General features: G+C 34.7%; 2 protein-coding genes across 8 annotated transcripts; both read left to right on the top strand.

Moving 5' to 3' along the window:
• Positions 1–6,384: 6,384 nt before the first annotated feature.
• LOC131655865 (glucan endo-1,3-beta-glucosidase 4-like) lies at positions 6,385–8,579 on the top strand. The gene is made up of 4 exons (XM_058925665.1): positions 6,385–6,575; positions 6,733–7,983; positions 8,089–8,116; positions 8,222–8,579. The coding sequence occupies exons 1-4, from the start codon at positions 6,506–6,508 to the stop codon at positions 8,370–8,372; spliced, it is 1,500 nt and encodes a 499-aa protein (XP_058781648.1). The 5' UTR covers positions 6,385–6,505; the 3' UTR covers positions 8,373–8,579.
• A 5,340-nt stretch (positions 8,580–13,919) lies between these two features.
• On the top strand, positions 13,920–19,431 carry LOC131661596 (ubiquitin carboxyl-terminal hydrolase 2-like). Of its 7 annotated transcripts, none has more exons than XR_009301194.1 (6): positions 13,920–14,199; positions 14,800–14,868; positions 15,044–17,717; positions 17,927–18,238; positions 18,497–18,663; positions 18,860–19,431. XR_009301194.1 is itself a non-coding variant. In XM_058931187.1 (4 exons), the coding sequence occupies exons 3-4, from the start codon at positions 15,049–15,051 to the stop codon at positions 18,171–18,173; spliced, it is 2,916 nt and encodes a 971-aa protein (XP_058787170.1). In that variant the 5' UTR covers positions 13,920–14,199; positions 14,800–14,868; positions 15,044–15,048; the 3' UTR covers positions 18,174–18,375. The 7 variants fall into 7 exon arrangements, 3 of the variants coding, with proteins under 3 accessions (XP_058787170.1, XP_058787171.1, XP_058787173.1); XR_009301195.1 differs by having other exon boundaries at positions 18,497–18,571; positions 18,860–19,430; XR_009301196.1 differs by lacking the exon at positions 18,497–18,663 and having other exon boundaries at positions 18,860–19,429.
• Positions 19,432–25,287: the final 5,856 nt, after the last annotated feature.

The raw sequence follows: 25,287 nt of genomic DNA, 5'->3' as shown, positions 1-25,287 counted from the left end.
GTTTAATCTTTATACCTATTGTTCAAATTGGCCGCAAGATTTTTTTGTTATTGGTCTCGAAATAAACTTTTTTTAATGAAAATGTCATATTTTACATTGTTTTTAGAAGTAAAACAATAAGGAAGCTGATAGGAACATTCAACATGAGATTGACGTGTCTTAGGGCATTAACGGTATATAATAAAAATCAAAGAGACTAGCCACATTCTCCACAAAAATAGGAGTAGTAACACTCTCATGATCCTAAGAAAGGGGAGAATAAATGCTTTTTGGGTCCTAGAACCCAGGCTCAATAGATCTCTATGAATACTTCATCTATGAAAGTTGATAGAACATTCAATTCACCTTGAAACTAGACAAATCTAGAGCTTCTTACCATCCCGCGTGAGCTTGCCCTATCATCAACAATAACCCTAAAATCCTCAAGCAATTGTACACAAATAGGGGTTTTCACTCATTGTACTTTTAACAAGTACAAATTACACTGCCATTATAATCGATTATAAGTTGAATTTTACTCCATAATCAATTATAAACACACCATAATATTTAGCAAGTACAAATCGCATTGCCATTTTAAAAGACTTTGCCTTTTTCAAAAAAGATATTAAAAAAAAGTTGAAAAGAGATGTAGTTTTGAAGAACATTTTGTGATTGTGTCTATAATTTTAGTACTTAGAGAACATTTCACTTATTTTACATCTTAATCCCAAAAATATATAAAACTTAAGCTTCAAATTAGATGAAGTTCTTTCAATAGTTAAGTTCATTTACTGATGTTGCTCATTTACATTTAATCTTTGTTTCAGTCAACCATAAAAAATTTCACACTTTTTTTTTTAATTGTAATGAGGGCCTAAGCCCAAAAGAAAAGACAACTACTCAATAACAACAGACGGAAAAATAATTCCACACGAATCAGCTTCAAGAAGATCAGCTAGAAACGGAGGAGGATCAGTATAGTGATGAAGGACTTCACCCCTACAACCATGCTTAGCCAGACAACCAGCGCAAGCATTTGCGTTTCGAGACACATGAGAAATGATTACCACCTCAAATTCGCCCATGAGTTCCATAATCCGACGCGGCATAGCGACACAGTCAACCATCCCAACTTTGCCATCCTCAATCGCTTTGACGACAAGCAAACTATCAGTATTAATTTCCAAGTGCCTAACCCCTAGCTTTCTTGCTAGCTTCAAACCCTCTACCACTCCCCAAAACTCAGCCACATTAGCATTACACTGCCCTACGAATTTAGAGTAACCTCCTCTCCATTGACCCTTGTGATCTCGTAAAAGGCCTCCACAACCGGCTGCATTATTAGCTTTGCAAGCACCATCCGAATTAAGCTTGATCATGTTAGAACTAGGAGGCTTCCACCCGACATATTGCTGGCCCAGACTATCCTCTTTACTGACTTTGAAAATCTTCACTGCTTGTTTATAATCCTCGCCCCTCTTCACAATATGCACAATAATCACACTTTTTATTTAAGTTATCCCTTCTTCATTCTTTGATGATGTTTATGATTAACTTAGTTTGTTCCCCTTTGGCATCCTAAAAAAATGTTAAGCACATAAAACCACATTATTCCTCCATTTTTATGATGATAAAGCATCTCTTAGGAAGGTGACTTAAAGAAAGGTTAAGATAAAGAGAAATTGGAGTTTTAACTCCCCGTAACACATATAATGAGTATACCTCCCATGAGAATATACTTTCCCCATACGAATTATCAAAAGGCGGGAAACACTTAAACATGGAGTCAAATAGAAGATGCACATAGAAGAGGACTGAATTGTGTTGTTTGGAAAAACATGGTTTTAAAAACTTTTGGCAAGTTAAATCAGAGTTTGAAAATATTTTTCTATTTCTAAGCTGCGGAAAGTAAATATTTAAAATGCAGAAATTAAAAATTTAAAGGAAGAAAGAGAACACAAAGAATTATAATTGTTCGCTCAAAAAAGAAAGAAAAAAAAGGATCTACTCATCTCCCTAACACTTGGTCTTAAGAGTTTCCAATAATATTTGAGAGTTTTTAGTAGGAAAAACTCACGAACCCCCTTATACAAAGAAATTATGGTTGTCCTTTTAACCAAATGATACAAGACAATTAATTTGGGTGTTTGCGTCTTTTCTCTAATAACTTTTTAAGAATGAAGTGGCCAATCTTTTTTCCCAACAGTAGATTGAATCGGTTAGTCTTATCTCCACGAACACAGACCTTATAGTGGTTAGTCTTCAAGTTCCAAATATCTGAGCTCAATTTGGATTAACCGGATAACCGATAACATCTGAGATTTTAATCGGGCTGATCTCAAATCTAGGAAAATTTGTAATATGGTTAATCTTTAACCAATCAAGAACCAATGGAAGATAATCAAAACTTGATAATCCTCAACATATATATATATATATATATATATATATATATATATATATATATATATATATATATATATATATATATATATATATATATATATATATATATATATATATATATATATATAGGGAGCATATCAAGTGAGAGCATTTTTAAATGAGAGATGAGAGAAAGAAATATCAACCATTGGATTCATCAAGAGAGAGAATGTTAATACATTAATGAGGCTATTAATTTATCTCTCTTGATGAATCTAATGGTTGATATTTCTTCCTCTCATCTCTCATTTAAAAATGCTCTCACTTGATATGCTCCCACATATATATATATATATATATATATATATATATATATATATATATATATATATATATATATATATATATATATATGAAACAAATCAAATAGGAGCATTTTTTAAATGAGAGATGAGAGGAACAAATATCTACTAATAAATTAATTAAAGATTATTTATTAATGTGGATTTTAATTTCTCTCTCTTGATTAATGTAATGGTAGATATTTGCTCCTCTCATCTCATTTTAAAAATGCTCCTACTTGATACATCTCATATAAGAATTGATCACACAATCCCCAACGATAAGCTTTTAACATGTTTAGCTTAAAACCTCATATATAATTCCTATTTGGACAATATTCAACCAAAGTTAATAAACATAATTACCTTGATATAATTATACTAACATTTCAGTACCCGCAACAATAATGTTAGTATAATCAATATACGGGGAACAAAGGTTATCCATCCCCCTTTTGTGGGAGATCTTATGGTGTAGAATGAACGGACACCCCTATAGTGTGGGGGTACCTCCAACCCTGGGCTCACGATTTCAAATGCCTTAACAAAGCCCCAACTATTGGATGCCAACTAAGAAGGCGCAATGTTAAGAACTCTAATAACTTCTACCTTAGAAAAGGAAAAGGAGAAAAAAAACCTCATGTCCTTAATGAGGGGGAGGTGGAAGTAGAATTAAGGGAGGATGAGTCAGAAGAGATGGCCATATTAACCTTCTCTATTGACGAAGAGACCTAGAAAACAACCATATACCCAACTTCCAATGAAGATACATCGACATCTTTTTGAAAGGATATTATCTTTCCCTCAGCAGTATAAGAATACCCAATATCTACGACCTCCTTAGATACTACGGAAGAGAGAACCATTATCTCTTTTTTTCTTGGCAACACCAAAGACAAAAAGAAATCACTACCACCATTGTAATCGGCACTAGAACTACTAGGGCCCTACAAAACTGCATTTTATTCTAAATCCTTAACCATTTTTATTACGAAAGAGAAAGAGAGAGAAAAATGATACCTGAATAGAGTTTGAGTGGAAGAAATTGGAGGAAGTTTGCAGATGATTTTTCAAACAAGATGAGTAAAGAAAGTGAAAAATAAGACAATTGAGTCCTTTTATAGAGTTGAACCTACATGCACTCAAAAATCTTTTAGGCTTTCCATAAAACATTAAAAAGCTTAACACGTTTCTAACACATGTGAAGGTCGGGACTATTGAGTGTCTCAAATATAAATCACCATTTCTTACATTAAATGAAATTGGACGCTTACATCAATTTATTAATGTTTGATATCCCTCAGCTAACACACAAGCTACACTGGAGACGCCTGGTAGGGGTTTGGTAATTTATCTCTAACAAAGTAACCCAACCCTAGTTGAGGGACTCACCCCTAACTAAAAGAGTTGACCTTAATTGAGGGACTTTACCCTAAATGTGAAACTCACTACTAACTGAGGGACTCACCCGTAACTACGAGGTTCAGGTGAAAGGAATGGAGAGATTAATCACTTCTCCCTTTACAAGTCTTCGTTCTTGAGGGACCGTGTAGTGATATATTTGTAAAGACTCACAATATGACATAAAGGACCAACCCTCACCCTAAAGTATGTCGCCTATACACTAGGGTGGATAGTGAAATAAAGGTTATGATTCTCTGTACAATTGATGTTGAGATCATGTTTATATGATACATATTAGTGGAAGAGATCATTGTGTTTTAAAACTGCTAATTTTAATAATTTTAGTGTCTTGATTCGAACCAAGAGTTTGCTTGATTCAAATCAAGAGGTAATCTCTACATTTTTTAGAATTTAATTCGAATCAAGAAAGGGTTCGATTCAAATCAAGTTTGACTCTGATTCGATTGAGGGGTGGCCATGTTGTTGATTTGTTGGGAGGAAATCACAAACGCAACGGAATAATTCAACAACACCAACTCTTCCAAATATCACATCCAACTTAGAGACAATAAACAAAACAAAAAACACATCAAACAACACAACAAAATTTTAGTGTGGAAAAACCTTCGTTAACTAGGAGTAAAAAACCACGGGACCCGTAGGCCACTTAAAATCTCCACTATAATCAACAATGGGTTCAAGCAAGGTTCTCTCTAACACTAGTTAGAGGCATACATAAACATCGTCAAGATTTACAATTAATCTTGGAATACAACAATATTCAAGAGAGACAAAACAACCCAAAAAAACACCAAAAATTCTGACCTCAAAGATGGACTTGACACACTGACTTAGAAAACTCTGAATCCATTCAGAATGTGCTCATATGAGTCATGAACGTTGCGTAAAAATTTCAGGACGATTCGGCCGTTGGATTTTGCGCAAGATCCAATTTAGTGGAACTGCTCTATGATGAAATAGGGCTGCGGGATTTCACTATTCTCTCTACTTTTTCTTGTTTTCACTTTCACACAATGAAAGAATAACCTAATCCTCTTTGTTGAGTGCAGTGTTTTAAAACCGAACCGGCCGGTCAGACCGGCCAGATCAGGAACCAAAGGGGTCATCGGTCTGGCCTGGTTGCTGGACCAGATATGCTATTGAATCGGTGAGAACTGGCCAAAACCAGAAAAAACCGGTGAACCGGCGGTTTTAGAAAATCGGTGGTTCAAATGCATACTCTCTTTTTTTCACACAAAACGACGTTGTTTTCATCATTTTTTTTATAAATAAAATATAATTAGACTTTATTCAAACCTTATTTGAAACAACTTTTCTCCTGTTTGCAAGTAAACTTGGTTTAAAATTTATTTAAATTTATATTTTGTATTATTTTGTTATGAGAGATGATTATATTTAGAATTTGAATGTAAAAAAATAAACATGTGAAATTATGATATTTTAAAATTGTAAAATTTCATAGGTGTTGTGATATTTTTTAGAGACTAAGTCATCGGGTTCGACCGATTTAATAAATATATAGTATTATAATAGAGGCCGATTTATTCAACTGAATTATCTAGTTTAATCCGATTTAGTCATGCAGTTCGACCAATGACCCAGTTGTTCAACCAATGAACCAGTGACTCAATACCCTCACCGGTTTAATGACCGATCTAATTTTTAAAACACTGATTAAATGATAACAAAGGCTTACATACACATGGGTCACTAACCCACATCTAATTGGGCCTCTCCAAATAGGAGGAAAAACCCAACATAATTTTCAACTCTAGTATTCTAATTCGAAGCCAAGAACTTCCCGACTCGAACCATAAACCCATAATTTTCCTAAAACCCCTAGTTTCATGCTCTAAACCTCAATTCAAGGTAGTTAATTAATCCTTAAGTGTAATATAATTCTAATCTTAAACATCATTAAAATATAGTTGTGGTGTCTTAATTCATGGAGTGGTGACTTCATGAAAACCTCCTATAAGAGTGACTAAGCTGTCTCGAACCGGACAATCTAGATCCCCACTAACAAATGCAAAATGTACAAAATGAATAAATTAAATTCACATTGAAAAAAGTAAAATAGGTGCTGTGTTTGTATAAAATGATGGAGCGAGTACTTTTAGAAATGTTTGATAAATGCACACAGCATATAATAATGATATAGCACCAACGCGTCTTTGACTTCTTGGCTCCGTTTTTCACTTTTAGCATCGAGCAATGTGATGCGTGATGACAAACAGAAAGAAAAAGAAGATATATCAAAGACTTTTTAGTTCAGTTTTGGAATTGGAGGGAAAATCATATCTACAAGGATGGCATAAAAGTCTCAATATTCACATGTAGTCTTGTTTTCTTCCTTCTTGGGATTGTAAGCAATGAAGAACCTCCAAAAATGGTTCATCACTGTTTTGTTCCTCACTGTTTCTTCTCTAAACAATGTATCAGGTAATTTCTATATCATCCTTTCCTTTCTCAACAATTGTTTGAGATATTAACATTAGTTGCAAGTTAGTTGCGAGTTAGTTATAAATCGGTTACACGAGAGTTAGTTATACTATTAACTTCTATAAATCTCATTGTATCACTTTAATGTATAATGCAGGTGCATTTGTTGGAGTAAACATAGGCACTCATGTTTCTGATCTACCTTCGGCTTCAAACATCGTTGCGATTTTAAAATCTCATCAAATCAATCATGTGCGCCTCTATGATGCCAACCCTCACATGCTACAAGCCCTATCAAACACTGGCATTGAAGCTATTGTTGGTGTCACCGACGAAGAGATACTGAAAATCGGAGAATCTCCATCGGTTGCAGCGTCATGGATCAGCAAGAACATAGCAGCTTACATGCCTCATACAAACATCACAACAATAGCACTTGGTAGTGAGGTTCTCACATCAATCCCAAATATTGCTCCTGTTCTTGTTCCTGCTATGAATCATCTTTACAGTGCTTTGGTCGCTTCGAATCTTCATTTTCGTGTCAAAGTATCGACGCCTCAGTCCATGGATTTGATTCCTAAGCCTTTTCCTCCTTCTACAGCTGCCTTTAACTCGTCATGGAACTCGACGGTTTACCAAATTCTTCGGTTTTTGAAGAATACAAACTCTTCTTATATGTTGAATGCTTATCCTTATTATGGTTATACTAAAGGGGATGGTATTTTCCCGATTGAGTATGCTTTACTTCGATCGCTTCCTTCTGATAAGAAAATTGTTGATCCGAACACGCTGTTCCGTTATGACAGTATGTTTGATGCTATGGTGGATGCTACTTATTATTCTATAAAAGGTTTAAATTTCAATGATATACCAATTGTTGTTACAGAATCTGGCTGGCCGCATTTAGGCGGATCTAACGAGCCCGATGCGAATGTAGAAAATGCTGAGGCCTATGTGAATAATTTGATTAGGAGAGTACTTAATGATTCAGGTCCTCCTAGTCAACCAAAGATTGCAATTAATACATATTTATATGAACTGTTTGATGAAGATAAGAGAATAGGACCTATAAGTGAGAGACATTGGGGACTTTTTTATACTACTAATGGAAGTAGTGTCTATCCTTTGAGTTTTGGTGGTTTTGATAAGATTTTTGGAAATTCTTCGAAGTCGTTTTGCGTGGCTAAAGATGGCGCGGATGATGAAAAGATGGAAGCTGGTTTGGATTGGGCTTGCGGCCAAGGCCGGGCGAACTGTGCTGCAATTCAAGCTGGGAGACCCTGCTATTTCCCTAATAATGTGAAAAGCCATGCTTCTTATGCTTATAATGATTATTATCAAAAAATGCGTAGCGTTGGAGGAACTTGTGATTTCGATGATACGGCTATTATAACTACAGAGGATCCAAGTAAGTTATTGTAGCTTTCTTGTATTATGTTTTAAGTGCATGTTTATGCTTATGTTAAGAGTTTCACATCAGACAATATATCTCAACATATATTTTGTTATACAGGTTATGGATCATGTATATATGCAGGAAGGTGAGAATGCGATCCACTTATACATCAATTATTATGAATTAGAGTTACAAGTAAATTTTTATATTCTTATAAAACTAAAATTGGCCTTGAATGTTTTTATATCAGTTCTAATGCAAGCACCGGTGGTGATGAGAGCTTTTCTTCTATGGCATTTGGACCTGTAGGTCCTGTTGATTCAAGTTTGAGGCTGCAAGTGTCTAGTCTTCACTATGTGTTCTCTTCTACTAGTTTACTTTTGGCTTTGATGTTGTTATGACTAGAAAGTCCTTGCCCTTGCCCTTTTAGCTCGCATTGCAATTCAATGGTTACTGCGTTCCATCTTTTATTATATGGTGATTTAGAAGATAACAAAAGGGATATAGTATTAATTTGTGTTCCTTATAATGGTGAATTGACTATGCAATATTTTAACCATGTACATCCTCAAAATAGCTAGTGATAAATGTTTGCACTTGTTCTCAAATTCCAAAATTTATTTTAGTGATTTAAACTCCCATAGATACATTTGGATAAACCGGGTTGGAATTATTATTATTTTTTAAAAAAATTTATTCTAATTTTAATTTATGATGTGTTGTTCTTTATTCTAAACATGATTTATACATTTAAATTTATCTTCGTCAAAAAAAGTAAAATGAGGGTAACCTTGTATTTGAATGATTGTGGTGTTTAGGATTGTTGATGGTGTTTAAAGTTAATTAGCGTAAAGTGGTGAGAATCTCTCTCTCTCTCTCTCTCTATATATATATATATATATATATATATATATATATATATATATATATATATATATATATATATATATGGGTAGATGATTTGATAGGTTGATTCATCTCCAAGACTAAAGTATTTATAAAGGTTTTTGGGCATGGGCTGCAGAGCAGTTATCAACTCTCTCATCAGAAACGTGGGGAGGAAGGACTTGTTCTCCCGTGAATCATGGAGAAGACAATTTTCCCTCCTTGACTCTCTCCTCGGATCATTATCGTTCGAACAAGTTTTCTCCCATCTTTATTTAGTAGGTGAGCCAAGTAATTTGGGTGGCCCAATGGGGCGACCTGTGTCATCGCTTTTGAGCGACTTATCTCACCACTTCCAGACGCCCACCCACTATTATGTTAGGTCTTTCGTTGTTTACTATTGGGTTATCCTTTCTTGGACCTAGTGAAATTATCCTATTACAATTCCTCAAGCACGAAGCCTTGGAAATGGAGAAGTGATTTAATCCTAGGCAAAAGATAATTTTACTGTGGGCGAGACTTAGATAATCGAGTTCCACATGCAATAGTTAGTAAAGGCGACCTTATCCAACTCTTAGGTCATTGTTCATAGTCGAACTTGTAAATGTTTCTTTAGAGGGAGAGTCCCTCAAGTATCGCAACATTTGATGTTTTAGGCATGTGCACCTTTTGTTTGATATTCATCTTTTCACCCTTTACATGTTCTTTTACACTTACTTCTGCGATGTTTGTCTTTCATGTTGCCTTGACGAAGTATATTTCTAGTTGGGGCGAGTTCCTCAACCATTGCTTGAGTTTCTTTCGGCGAGGATCCTCCAATGAAGGTTCAACATTCTTATCGCTTTTGAGGGCAACGAGGATTTCTCTATGAGGATTTAACATTCATATTGCCTCTAAGAACAAAAAGGATTCCTCTTTGAGGATCCAACATTCATATTGCCTCTGAGGGTGGCAAATATTCCTCTTTTGTGTGTTTTATATGTTTTATGCATGTGTAGGAACACTCTGGTGTCAAGCTCTAGGGCGTCAGGAACTGTATACCTCAAATCAGCAGGCCCTAGAGGAAGAAGACGCTAAAAGGAGTGGTTATTCTCAAAGTTTGAACCGACGTGAAAATACTTTAAGGAAGGATACAAAGGCTAAGTTGGAAAGTTAAAGAAGTTGTATTGTGGTGCAATTACGCGTTGCATGTTACTCTGCACTACAGACTGGTGGGAGACGAGTTATCCCCTACATGCGCTGTGTAATATTTCCCACATTGGTACGAAAGGATAAGAAAGAGGAATATTCTAAACTATATGGGCAAAACCAAAATACAATCAAGAGGTCGGCGATTCAATATTGAGGAAAAAACTCTAATATAAAGAAGGTTATAATAGGATCATCTTATAGAAAGAGAAAGGAGGTTAAGAAGTTGAAAACTCGAGAGAAACACTAAGAAGAAGAAGAAGATTGTGCGGGATCTTAAGGCAGCAAGTCCATCACTACCTTCATTAAAGAATGCAATGTGCTCAAGCGTGACAAAACTCTCATCTTGTTGATTGAAGATTGGAAAAAGTTGTGGTGTTACTCTTAGGTATAAATTTCATTTTCAATATTATTTAGAAATGTTTAGCTTGAAAATTCGTGTTGTTGTATTTGTTATATTTGCCAAGCTCACCATAAGCTAAACTCCATATGTTGAACAATGTGAAGATTAATGCAAAGTAATCTTTTGTTTTAAATAATGTGATCTTTAGCGATGCTTTTTATCATGCAATTTACTATCATACATTTATTTCTTTGAGTGATCATCTTAAAAGTAGATAAAAGCTTGTTAATATTGAGGACTCCTTTGAAAAATGTAACTCGTGATAAATATGGTTGAAATACTAGAATAAGAATATTTGCTAATCAGTTACTTTAGGAAGAAAGAAGTAGGAAAAGCAAGAATCATAAATAACATGAATTAATGTAATGAGAGACTTAGGCATTTGTTCCTTACTTAGTTGCATGTATTTGATGTTGTAGGCATACACCATTAGATTACTTTTTGACCTCACCTACCAGGACATATCACACCCCTTACACACTATAGATGAACAACAATAAATGGAACATTGCTCAACATGCCTCTTACTTTTGTTCAAACTTCTTTAATCTTATGCCTTACTGTTCAACCTTGAATATATGACATAACTATCATTATTGTATTTTGATCATGACTATTTATAAGTTTACACTTTGATGAATCAATTTAAGTTAATCTAATCATGTGATAACGATAATCTTACTATTTTATCACTTACTACAAGTGGGATGTGTTTAATTGCACATGTGTCTAAGAGAAGATTCAAATTAAAACACAACAAGTTTTTGGCGTCGTTATCGGGGATTAAGTAATTAACACTTTGATTTTCTTAAAAATAAACTTTTGTGAAAAGTATATTTGAGCTTTTAACGTTTTTATGTCAATTTGTGACACGATAGTATGGATCTATATGCTTGTAGGTATGAAGGTGGTGATCTCGCTGACAACCTTCCTAAGTGTTTTGATGACGACAACACTAATGATTGTTGAAGTTGGTGATAATATCTTTCCAACCCTCTACTAATGGTGATCAAACGTTAATATATCTCAATCCCCAACAAGAAGGAGACTCAAGATTCCATTGAAGTGCTTATATGATCGATGTATCTAGCAAAGGATCTTAGAAGCCTTAGAGTTGTAAAAGACATGAAGTGTGAAAGCTTGTCAAGTTGCGTCTGTATGAGTGACTAGAATTTTTGTGAACGTATGGAATTAACTCCTAAGATACTAAGGAAACTCTCTCTCTCTCTCACACACACACACACTAAAATTTATTTTGAACCTCTGTTTTAACCATCAAAACTCTTTAAAATGTTTTCAAGAGAAAGAAAATTGACCAAGTTTCCTTTTGAAGCATTTTTTGAACCACCCAATCGATTGGGACATTAAGCAAATCAATTGGAAAAAGCCTAATTGATTATATAATCTATTGTGATAGTGTCTAGATGACTAGTAATGGTTCTCTATCTTAACTTTCCAAAATTGGCCAGGATAATTGATTATTTTACTCATCCAATTGATTAGGACAATGATCCATACGACTGGGGCATTACAAATGTCCCTGGATCGTTTCCTTTTTAGCTTTCCAATATCCTATATAAAGAAGGGTTTTCTTCTGCTAATTTCACACCAAACCTATATAAAGAAGGGTTTTTTTCTACAAATTGAGTTTTATTCTCGTAACAAATTAAAGTTTGCAGGAGGTTGTTAGAGGCATGAATCATCATAAGTCCCATTTTAAAGATTTATCTTTTTTAAAAAACAAAATAACTTTCAAAATTCAAACTACCAATCATCTTAGCTAAATAAAGATTTGACATAATTAAGTAGTAATAATTAGTCTCTATGGAACAATATATTTTATGCTACTTTGATATTGCTATACACTGCATATTAGAGGCAAAATATCGAGTTTTCATCACAACCGGAAAAGTAATGTATCTTATCAACCTATTGCACGAGTTTCACTACTTATAACTCACACTCCCAAATATTTGTTTGATAATGAAGGTTCAACACATGTTTGCTCTAATCTAATATTTCACTCTTAGATGAAACATATATCCATGGATTATCAATTTGTTGATTTACTCATTAAACTGTCGCCAATACCAAGGTTTCAAAAACATACACGCAATATGAGCTTCATCGAGGCCACCTACATCTTGAGGGGGCATATATGACTATAACAATTAGACAAGAAATTTTATGATATATTTTAGGTAGCGATGACAATTGAACCCATATACAGTGGGTACCTTCAAAATATACTCATAACAAGTAGGATAAAAATGTCAAAATAAGCATGAGCATGATCACAAGTAGTCACCCACTAAAATAAGCGGGAATGTGTAGCAAGTACCGACTCCACGTCATTCCCGCACACTATGTTTTTGTATATTTTTAATTTATATTATTTTATAGAAATGTATGTCTATCAGTTTTACAAAACATATTACAACTAATCTATTATTCGTTTTAATATAAGTGTTCATTTATTTTATAGTTTAATAATATAATTTTTTAATTTTTTTAATATTATTAAAAACTTAAAATGATATGATATTTAATAATTGATTAATATATTTTTATTAAGAATACGAATAATGAGTATGCGTATGTGTACTTAGCAACATATAAGAAACAAATATATGTAAAAACGTTGATGCCTATGCAAATACATGAATTTTTCAAATCGAATATGAAAACAAGTATTACAAAAGATTGTTGAAACCCTCTCAATTGTCATTCCATCCCATTCAATCAGAAGCTTATTTCCTTCCTTGCATTGATTGATATATATTTATTTTCAATTATTAAACATATTTCATTCCTTGATTATTTTCTCTATATATAAACAAAATGTTCTCAGCACGTAGCAGTGTTAACTCTTTTGAGGGAGAGTTTGATCATTTATATAGTCCTATACTGCTCAATGAATTAATCTTTGTAGTATTGCATAGAGAATACCAACTCGAAAGATTAATCTTTGCAATTGCGCAAGGAATTAATCTCGCATAAAAATTACCTACTCGAAAGATTAATCTCTGCAATTGCGCAAGAAATTAATCTCTGTAGTATCGCATAGAGAATACCAACTCGAAAGATTAATCTCTGCAATTGTGCAAGGAATTAATCTATGTAGTATCGCATAGAGAATACCAACTCAAAAGATTGATCTCTGCAATTGCGTAAGGAATTAATCTCTGTAGTATCACATAGAAAATACCAACTCGAAAGATTAATCTCTGCAATTGCGCAGATAAAAAACTTTTATTACCAAAAAAAAAATTAAAGATAATAGAATTCTCTCTAGACCCATATCCCATTATTAACTATGTTGTTCTTTGTAATGTTTAGGAGTTAGTGTTTTCTTTGATAAAATCCAATCATCTATCACATATTTTTCTCTTATGATAAAAAAATCATATATTTGTTTTTTCATCATTTTGAGTAAAATAAACCACAACCTTAAAAATCCAAAAACCCTAGTACTTGAGCAGACGTAGCAGTGTTGGTGAAGTGTGAAAGTAATTAGGGTATATTAACGTTGGAAAGAGGACCGGATCAGGGGCAGTGACCCGACTGGACTGGTAAACAAACCTCGCACGTCTCTCTCTCCTCACTCCTCACCGAGGAAGAGAGAGAGAGAGAGAGGAGTCTCATCTCATCCAATCCATCACTCCGCATATCTTTCAATCTTCCATTTCTCTGATTATCGATTCTCTCACTCACCAATCCGCTTTCATCCACCGCCCATTCCACACACATAGGTATCCATCCACTTTCTGGTTTTCCTTATTTTATCAGTTCCTTCGTTTCCCTAGTTTATGGGTTTCACTGTTCGATCTGATTCTCATGTTATCATATTCTGAATCTCTTGCATTATTCACTCTCACACCACTTTTATGCACCGGCCATTGTTTTGCTTTTATTAGATGATACTAGTAATTTAACTTAATCACTAGGTAGGACGGTTCAGTATATTTGAATTTTTCTCTCCTTAGATTCTGTTGAGCATATAAAAGTTATTGTCTTGCACTCTTCTAAACCTAACGCAATGTTTGGATTGATGGAACATGATGAAATGAAATGGAGCCGAGTGGAATCATTGTTAGTGTATTTTTTTAATTTGACGGAACGAAACAACTATTATTTGCAAATCCAAACGATGGAACTTGATTATATTTCATTCCATAACCTCACATTTCACAATTCCCTGAGTCCAAATATACCCTAAGCATTTGCGTTAACATTAGCCTGCTAACTACTATGCTCTCTATCTTTATATGTAACTGAGTAATTTCTTTTTGCTTTGCATGGGTTGTATTGGATCGGGCCTTTGATGAATCTAGTTAATTTGTCACTTGCAGTGAAACCGCAATTTTTTTTGAAGTTTGAAAACCTGTTGAATATTTTCTCTTGCCCCTCCTGATTTGCAGGTATTTGGATGATTTTTTTTAATTCCCTCTATTTTTTGTAGTCTTTTTCTTCCCTCTGGTTGTTTGTGTGTAACAACAAGCAACATATGTTGGTATTTAATGTAAGAGGGACTAGATATCTGTTTTTCTGTCTGTTGTGTGCTGGTATAGTTCATTGATTTGTTTTGGATTATAGGAACAATGGGGAAGAAAACAAAAAAGAAGAGTCGAAGTGTTGTTAAGTCGGGAGTTGCTGTACCTTTGTTGCCGAAAAGTGTTACGGAATCGGAAAATCCAACTATTGAGTCTGTTGATGAGGGGGTTTCAGTTACAAAAGAGAGAAACTCTTGTCCTCATCTTGTTAAAGGTGTGAAATTAGATGTATTGTCGGGTAAGATTGGGTCTTCTAGATCCATAAGGTGTGAAGATTGTAGGGAAGGGGCGGCTGATAGGAGGGGTGGTAAAGGAAAAGGTAAACATGTGAAGAAGAAAGGTGGTGTATCATTGGACTCCAAACCAGATTCGAAGTCTATATGGGTTTGTTTGGAGTGCGGCCACTATACCTGTGGAGGTATGGGGTTACCAACAGCCCATCATTGTCATGCTGTTGGGCATTCAAGGAAAACCCGACATCCATTAATGGTTAATACCGAAAAACCTCAACTTTGTTGGTGTTTTCCTTGCAACATGCTTATTCATGTTGATAAAATTGAGAAAACAGATGAAACAAGTCATATTTTACCTGATGTTGTGAAATTGTTAAAAGGACGATCATCGGAAAAATCGTTGGTGGTTATTGAAGATGTTTCCATTGGGAGTGGCAGTGTTACTGCAGAAATTAAGTCAGGATCTCTGTCCATAAGTGATTCCCATGGACAAGGTGGTTATGTAGTTCGAGGCATGGTTAATCTTGGGAACACTTGTTTCTTTAATTCAATCATGCAAAATTTGCTTGCTATGAATAAATTGCGGGATGATTTTCTAAAGATTGATGCCCCTGTTGGGCCACTGGTCAGTTCGTTGAAGAAGTTGTTCACCGAAACAAACCCAGAATCTGGATTCAGAAACATTATAAACCCAAGATCCTTTTTTGGTTGTGTATGTTCTAAGTCTCCCCAATTTCGAGGATATCAGCAACATGACAGTCACGAATTGCTCCGTTGTCTACTGGATGGGTTGAGTACCGAAGAACTAGCAGGAAGGAAACAGAATGGTACTCTCAAAAGAGATGGAACCTCTTCCAATACTTTAGTTGATGCCTTATTTGGGGGTCAGATCTCTAGTACTGTATGCTGTAATGAATGCAGGCATTCCTCAACAGTGTATGAGCCTTTTTTAGATCTCTCCCTTTCTGTTCCAACTAAGAAACCTCCGTCTCGGAAGGCTCCCCAAGTACCCCGAACGAAAAAGACAAAACTTCCACCAAAAAGATTAGGAAAGTCTCGAGTCAAAGTTAGCAAGGATACTGATCCTTTACCCGTTCAAGATGTACCTAGCCAATCATCCAGCCATGAATCATCTTGCCCTGATCAGTCTGTGATATCAGTATCTGGGGAAATGGTGGTTTCTTCTGCTGATTCTACAGTATTAGGCTCTGAAGAAGTAAGCAGCGCTGGCAATAAAGAGGACTTATCTCCACTTAATTTGGTAACTGTTGGAGAGTCTCAACAAATTCAAGTGCTTGACAGTGTTGCAAATAAAACGACTGGTTCATCAGATGATTTTGCATGGTTGGATTATGTAGAAGCTGAAACTGTAATAGATGAATATGCTTCTATATCTGAGAAGGAAGATGCACCGGAGGTACAGGACTCTGAGAACAAGGATGAGCTTTTGGCTGTATTTCCTGAACAAGCTAGTTGTGAAACCAGTGGTCCTGTTTGTTTCCCTCAGGAGTATCAAAACCTAAGACCTGATTTTTCTTCATCAAATGTGTGGGAAGACGAGGCTCCTATACAAGTTCAAAATTCAGAAGTGCTGTTACTTCCATACAAAGAAGAAAGTTCCTCAGTCGGGGACATCATGGGAAGAGAGGGTGGTGAGGACTCCTCATCTGTTTTGGGGGGTGGTCCAGAAGAATCAGAGTTTGATGTCTTTGGTGGCTTATTTAATGAACCTGAGGTTGTTGCTGGGCCTGCTCCCAGACCTTCTTCATCCGGTGATGTGGAAGCTGTGACCATCATTAGAAACATCAGTGAATCTGATCCAGATGAAGTAGATGATACAGATTCTCCAGTCTCTGTAGAGAGTTGCTTGGCACATTTTATAAAACCCGAGCTTCTTTCTGATGAAAATGCTTGGCATTGTGAGAACTGTTCAAAAATCCTCCAACGCCAAAAGAAGAAAGCGAAAAAGCAGGCAAGAATTCTATCTGATGGAAATGTGAGTGGTAGTCATGATGAATCATGTCATGCATCTAACTCATGTTCGTGTTCTCTAAAAGTCAATAGTAGAGGAAATGGAGATATTAAAAGTGACAAGAATATAGAAAGTTCAGTTTCACATGTTCAGCATGGCCCAGAGCTGCATAATGGTGAATTACAGTCTTCATCTTTTCAACAAGCTAGCAAGGAAGAAAGCTGCAATGATTCAGCCGCAGATTCTTGTACTTCTGGAAATGTCCAACGAGATGCTCCAATGTCAGATAATGATGATAATGACTCAGAAGAATGCAGCGACAAAGAGACCGAATTAGAAAGCATGAGAGTGAATAGGGATGCAACTAAGAGGGTCCTCATTTATAAAGCCCCACCTGTTTTGACCATTCATCTAAAGAGATTCAGCCAGGATGCTCGTGGCCGCTTAAGTAAATTAAATGGTCATGTTGACTTCAGAGAAACATTGGATCTAAGACCCTATATGGACCCCAGGTATGTTTTTACTCGCTAGTTTCTTTTTGAAGTATGAACAACTTAAAATTGCCTAGTGCATCTTACTTTAGGAAATTAGGAACTGTTTTGAAAATCATCGTGTACAATTTGGATTTCTGAATTCAGTTTTACCTTAACTTTACCGATAATCTTTATTAATTTGTATTGGTCCACTGGCATGTGATTCACTCCCGATTCTATTGTTAAAGGTGTATAAATGAAGAAAAGTATGAATACCAGTTGGTTGGTATAGTGGAGCACTCGGGAACCATGAGAGGGGGTCATTATGTTGCTTACGTTAGAGGGGGCCAGAAGAACCGAGAGAAGGTCGATAATAAAGAAAACGAGCATGTGAATTCCACATGGTATCATGCGAGTGATGCATATGTGCGTGAAGTTTCCCTTGATGAAGTTCTTCGATGTGAGGCATACATTTTGTTTTATGAAAGAAATTGAGTGGACCATCATCTACTTTCTAGCTATTTTATACATTTAGAAGAGTGAAAGATACATCATTGCAGGTGAGTATAAAAGCAATTGACACATATTGTATACCATTTTTCCAGACATGTAATGAGGTATTGAATGTACAATGCGGTATCATACAGTCAAATGTCAAGTTTTCATCTTTACATTCATAATTCTTTTGGTTGATTAATGTCAAACCCGGTATCATCTAGTATTTTTGCATTATCTTTCTGGTCACTATTTTTTTTCAATATCATTGTTGTGCTTGTTAGTCTTAATCTGACTCCAAATTTTGACTGGTCACTGCATAGATTATGACAAGATTGTAAGACAAATGCTGATGAGGTTTGGGTCCAAACCTCCATTTGGCCCAACCCACGGGTGAGGTACGCAAGCCCAATAAAATCCAAAAAAGTATCGATTTTTGTGCGTTTGGTCCATACTGGTTCATTTATTTTTGGATTGAGCTAGTAACGGGGTATGTTTTAAACTTAAGCTTATTCGTCGTATATTAGATTTTTATTTTTAAATTTAATCTATTTTGACCTATTTGTTAATTTAAAAATGGGGGTATTTAGGATTCATTTTAACCAAAAGTTGAGCTATTTAGACTATTGACTGTTGCAGGACCCAACAAGTTTTTCTAACATTGTCCAAACTAATGACTCTTGCAGTGAAGGAGATATAATCTCTATTTCATCTATCAAGTGCAAACTAACATTGTGCAAACAAATGACATAATCTCTATTTCATCTATCAAGTGCAAACTAACATTGTGCAAACAAATGACTCTTGCAGTGGAGGAGATATAGATATAATCTCTATTTCATCTATCAAGTGCAACCAAAAAAAACGTGGATTCTTAACTCTAGATGCTCTTAGCACAGTCTGATCAAATACTTTTGAATTCGTTTATCTGAGTATTGATGAAGCACATGTTATCACAATAATAGGACAAATTAAAATTATTATGGATGATGGTGGTCTGCAAACATTAAATCATGTCAAATATGTACTATAATTAAGGAAGAATTTGATTTTCCTACAAACAAATAATTTCTCATATAGATCTGAAGAATATATGAACGGTCAACTAGCCCGTCCTGGTAGTTACGAGAACTAAGAGGACTATAGATCACACCTCTATGTGTTTGTTTCAAGGTTTGAAATTACATTTTTGGGAATACGGCATTTTCACGTTTGTTTTAAGTTTTTAAAATTGTTCTCGGATAGTGTTTATTCTAAGGAATATTATTTAGGGTTAAGTATGTTTTTATTTCCTATAAAATTTTATTTTTTGTCTATTATAAAAAAGACATATTAAATGATTATTTTGCGAACATGTAGAACGTTATAAAAAGTTTCTTGAAATAAAAGAAATTCAAGATTTGATTTTTAAATCAAAATTTTCATTACATTTATCATTATATTTTAAAATTTAAAAAATTTATATTTAATTCTTCTCATTTTAAAAAATTCTATAATTTGATAAATAAATATTTTACAGTATCCTAAAATATGTATGAAAAAAATATTCAAAAATTTAAAAGTTAAAGGGCAATTAAATAATTTTCAAAATTTTAAAAAATAGCAGGGAATAAAACTGCACGTATAAATATTTTGTAAAGACTAAAATATGTTATTTTTTTAATAAGGGCTAAAAATAACATTTAAAATATTTATAAGGACCAAAACATATTTAACCCTATTATTTATCCATGATTTTTTTCATAGTCATTCATATGTTTAAAGTGTAAGAATCTAAGATTTCCACAAGAATAAACTCCAACAGAGTGTTACTTTCCATTAACATTCACATTTATTTTTATAATTTATAATTAAACAAATTTTATAATCATTCCCAAAAAAAATTAATTTTTTTCCAAACATATGAGTAGAAGTATTATTTCTAGAAATTATAATCCTAAAAATATGATCCCAAGGAATGTCATTCCATACCTTGAAACAAACATAACCTACAAATTGTACTACTTTAGGCTAATGAAGCAGTCAAACTTTAGAACATGGGTCTAGGTCATCTCGATAAGCGTTGGATGGTGGAACTTTAAGAGAGATTTATTGAAGGGCGTCTGTAATTACAAGTTGAGTTTGTGCAAGTATTGTGTATTTGAGAATAAGTGACATGTTTGGCTTAAGACCAAGAAAAAAAAAAGCAAAGGGAATTCTAGACTATCTGTGTTTATGCCTATCAAAGAGGTCTCCATGGGTTGTTCAAAGTATTTTATGACATTCTGTAAGAAAAATAGAGGGTGATGGAAGGTGGTGGAGAAGAGAAGGATAGAAATTCCAAAATAATAAAGATTGTTTTTATTTTTATTTTTTAAGGAAGATGATATGTTGTTTTTTCATATATTTCATTAAGTTGAAAATACTACAAATATATAGAACCAAGCAATGAACTTACTTGTTGTAGTGGAAGTAAAATCCAAAACAACATTATTCTAAATAGTAGACTAAATAGTAGACATCATTAGATTTGGTCTACTTTACTATCTTGACAAGCAAGAATCTAATTATTATAAAAAACAAGACAAGTAAAGTGACATGACAAGCAAAGTGACATAACAAGCAAAATGACTAAACAAGTAATGTGACATAACAAGAAAAGTAATATGTTAGAAAAATATCAATTTCTAACACTCCTCCTTGATATTTTTCTTGAATACTCCAAGCATTGATCTCAATTCTTCAAACTTTCCCTTGGAAAGAGCTTTGGTCATTATATCTGCAATCTGATTTTCTGAACTGCAATGCTCCAAACTGATTTCTTTTGACTTTTCAGCTTCTCTAATAGCATGATATTTAACCTTGATGTGTTTGGTTCTTCCATGCTGGACTGGATTCTTAGCTATGGCTATAGCAGATTTGTTATCCACCCATATGACAGTAGCGTTGTTTTGAAATTGTTCCACATCTGTTAAAATCTTCCTTAGCCAAATAGTTTGATTTGCTGCTGCTGCTGCAGAAATATACTCCGCTTCTGCTGACGATTGGGCGACAACTTCTTGTTTCTTTGAATTCCATGAGAACACAGCACTACCAAATGAGAAAACATAACCAGAGGTACTTTTTACATCATCTACACTTCCAGCCCAGTCACTATCTGCATATCCTTGGAGCTCTCCACTCTCATTTTTCAAAAAACACAAACCATAGTCAGATGTACCTTTTATGTACCTCAAAACTCTCTTAGCTGCACCAAGATGAACTTGACTTGGAGAATGCATGAACCTGGAAAGTAAGCTAGCAGCAAACATTATATCAGGCCTGGTTGCTGAAAGATACAACAAACTTCCAATTATACTTCTATAAATAGAAGCATCTGCACTATTATCACCATCATCCTTTGATAATTTTTCATTCACAATAAGAGGTGTGGGAACAGACTTGCATTTATCCATATTAAACTTCTTTAATACCTCCAAAGCATATTTCTTTTGAGAAATAAAGATTCCAGCACTTGACTGAAAGATCTCCATTCCAAGAAAATATTTCATTTCACCCAAATCTGTCATCTCAAATTCATTCTCCATATCTTGCTTGAATTGACTTAGAGAATTGGATTTATTCCCTATAACCAACAGATCATCGACATACAATGACACTATTAGTTGGAGTTCATTCTTTGACCTCTTCACATACAGAGTAGCCTCATTTTCACTTCTTTTAAAACCTTTTTGCAAAAGATAACCATCAATTCTGCTATACCATGCTCTTGGTGCTTGTTTTAAGCCATAGAGGGCTTTGTGAAGCTTGTAAACTTTATTTTCACTTCCTCCAACCATAAAACCTTCAGGCTGGTCGACATAAATGTCTTCATCAAGCAATCCATTTAAAAAAGCTGATTTAACATCAAATGATAAATTTTCCATCCCAATTTTGCTGCTAAGGCAACCAACAACCTAATTGTATCATGTCTTGCAACAGGTGCAAAAGTGTCTGAAAAATCAACACCGTGTTGTTGAAAATAACCTTTTACCACCAATCTGGCCTTAAGCTTATTTATAGATCCATCAGGATTGAGTTTGGTTCTATAAACCCACTTAACACCAATAATCTTTTGATTTTTTGGTTTGTCTACAAGCTTCCATGTTTGATTTTTCTCTATCATCTTCATCTCCTCCTGCATGGCAACCTTCCATCCCTCAATATTAGCAGCTTCAGCATATCGGGTAGGCTCTAATGTAGCTATATTGCACCTGGCATAGATATCATCCAAGGTTCTAGTACCTCGGGTTGGAAAATCCGCATCAATATCATAACTTTCTTCTTCATCTTCTGAATTTTGATTCTCCAAACTATCTTCCATAGACAATACCTTACTTGAACCTTCAGCTTGACTTTTCTCCCAATTCCATTTAGAGAACTCATCAAATTTTACATCTCTGCTAACCAGAATTCTCTTGGTCTCCAAATTATAAATTCGATACGCTTTGGAGCTACTACTGTACCCCAAAAATATACCGATCACAGACTTTGTTTCCAATTTATCTCTTTTCACATTTGGAACATGAACGTAGCAGACACATCCAAATATCTTTAAATGTTGAACAGACGGCTTTCTTTTATACCATGCTTCAAAGGGTGTTTTTCCCTTCAAGGCTTTGGTAGGCAACAAATTCAGTAAGTACACTGATGTGTTGACAGCCTCCGCCCAAAAGGTTTTAGGAATATCTTTCTCAAAAAGCAAACATCGAGACATCTCCATGATTGTCCTGTTCTTCCTTTCACTCACTCCATTTTGTTGAGGAGTGTAAGGAACGGTAAATTGATGTTGGATTCCAGCTTGCTCACAAAAAGTTTTAAATTCTCCTGCTGTATACTCAGTACCATTATCAGATCTGAGCTTTTTAATTTGACAATCAGCCTCTTTTTCAACCATAAGTTTGAAACTCTGAAATGTAGCAAACACTTCTGACTTCTGCCTTAGAAAAAATACCCAACTCATCCTTGTAAAATCATCAATAAATAGCAGAAAATACTTGTTGCCATTTAGAGATGTCGTTGGCATCGGACCACACACATCAGTGTGTATGAGCTGTAACTTTTCAGAAGCCCTCCAGGTTGACGCAGCAGGGAATGATAATCTACTTTGTTTTCCATATTGACATACATCACAAATGTCAACAACATCATCAATGACTGGTAAATTTTCAACCAAATCATGAGAACTCATTTGTTTTAAGGTTGAGTAACTAAAGTGACCCAACCTTTTATGCCACATGGAGGAATCACGAACAGTACTTGGAAATGCATGCATGGTTGTTTGCTTCCACTCTACTGGAAAACTTTTACCTCTCATTTCAACAGTCATTAACTTAGATCCAGAAGGATCTATAATAGTGCATCTCATGTCTTTGAAATGCAATGAATAGTTCTTTTCCATCATTTGTCCCACACTTAAAAGACTTTGATTTATTTCAGGTACAAATAAAACATCTGAAATGTATTTGATACCAGAGGGAGTTTCAACAGCTATGACACCTTTTCCTTTGACATCAACATGTTCTCCATTGCCTATAGTAACTTTAGAGTAGAAGGACTTATCAAGTTCCTTAAAAATGCCAACATTATGAGTCATGTGATTGGTGCACCCACTATCTATTAGCCATGTTTCTTTGCTACTATTGACTAAATAGCAAGAAGCCATGAATAATTGATCCTCTTGTTGGTGGTGTTCAACAACTTGGGCTTGTTGTCCCAGCTGGTTTGCTTTGTTTTTGCAAACCTTCTCCACATGACCAAGTTGATTGCAAGCTCTACATTTAACTCCTGGCCTGTACCAACAATACTTCTCTAAATGAGTATCTTTTTTGCAATGTTGACAAAGTGGAAACTTCTTTTTCCAACTCTCTCCTTTGTTGTTGATTTCCTCCCTTTTTCCTTTTCCTTTTTTCTCACCAAAAGGCTTTTTTCCAAAACTATTGTAGCTTTGGTTTTTGCCTTTGGTGTTGGCCACAAAAGCACCTTCAACATTTTCTTCCATCCTTAAAGATCTTCTCTGCTCAGTAGCTTGCAAAGCATTAACAAGCTCTGCGAGTGTGATTTGAGAAAAGTCCTTAGTTTCTTCTAGAGAGGATATTTTTGCTTCAAACCTCTCTGGAAGACACACCAAAATTTTTTCCACAACTCTTTGATCACTAAGTTCCTCTCCTAGCAATCTGATTTGTGAAACAACCTTCGAAATTCTGTCAGAAAATTCTCTAACAGTTTCAGTTTCTTTCATTTTTAGTGCTTCAAACTCCCTTCTTAAGTTCAACACTTGCATCTTCTTTGTTCTTTCACTCCCTTGGAACTCCTCCTTCAACTTGTCCCAAGCTTCTTTTGCAGTCTCAAGATTCAAGATCTTGATAAATATATCATCATTTAGTGCTGCATGTATTATGGCTAGTGCTCTTCCTTCTTTTGCCACTTCCTCATTGTGATTTTTTATTTGAGCAACTGTTGGGTTATTTGGGAGAGGTGGTGGGTTGCTTCCATTTTCCACAACATCTCATAAACTTTGAGCTCTCAAATAAGCTTTCATTTTTGCAGCCCACAAATGATAGTTTTCTCCTACAAACATAGGAGGTGGAGGTAAAGAACTAGTGTTGGAAGCCATTTATGGTGTTTAAAGGTTTTTGTGAATTTTATCAAGTTGGTTTTCTTTCCTCACAGACCCGTTAAGATCAATGAAGCTCTAGATACCATGTAAGAAAAATAGAGGGTGATGGAAGGTGGTGGAGAAGAGAAGGATAGAAATTCCAAAATAATAAAGATTGTTTTTATTTTTATTTTTTAAGGAAGATGATATGTTGTTTTTTCATATATTTCATTAAGTTGAAAATACTACAAATATATAGAACCAAGCAATGAACTTACTTGTTGTAGTGGAAGTAAAATCCAAAACAACACTATTCTAAATAGTAGACTAAATAGTAGACATCATTAGATTTGGTCTACTTTACTATCTTGACAAGCAAGAATCTAATTATTATAAAAAACAAGACAAGTAAAGTGACATGACAAGCAAAGTGACATAACAAGCAAAATGACTAAACAAGTAATGTGACATAACAAGAAAAGTAATATGTTAGAAAAA

Source organism: Vicia villosa, linkage group LG3, assembly GCF_029867415.1.
Source record: "Vicia villosa cultivar HV-30 ecotype Madison, WI linkage group LG3, Vvil1.0, whole genome shotgun sequence".
Classification (NCBI taxonomy): Eukaryota; Viridiplantae; Streptophyta; class Magnoliopsida; order Fabales; family Fabaceae; genus Vicia; species Vicia villosa.
This window is presented reverse-complemented; position numbering and strand designations above follow the sequence as displayed.

What these genes read in the sequence shown, in the direction of transcription:
- LOC131661596 (XM_058931190.1), top strand. Translation starts at nt 15,049, where the DNA reads ATGGGGAAGAAAACAAAAAAGAAGAGTCGAAGTGTTGTTAAGTCGGGA. An exon ending in AGACCCTATATGGACCCCAG is followed by an intron (nt 17,718 to 17,926) that starts GTATGTTTTTAC and finishes CTATTGTTAAAG; the next exon opens with GTGTATAAATGAAGAAAAGT.
- LOC131655865 (XM_058925665.1), top strand. Translation starts at nt 6,506, where the DNA reads ATGAAGAACCTCCAAAAATGGTTCATCACTGTTTTGTTCCTCACTGTT. An exon ending in TTCTCTAAACAATGTATCAG is followed by an intron (nt 6,576 to 6,732) that starts GTAATTTCTATA and finishes TGTATAATGCAG; the next exon opens with GTGCATTTGTTGGAGTAAAC. An exon ending in TATAACTACAGAGGATCCAA is followed by an intron (nt 7,984 to 8,088) that starts GTAAGTTATTGT and finishes TTTGTTATACAG; the next exon opens with GTTATGGATCATGTATATAT.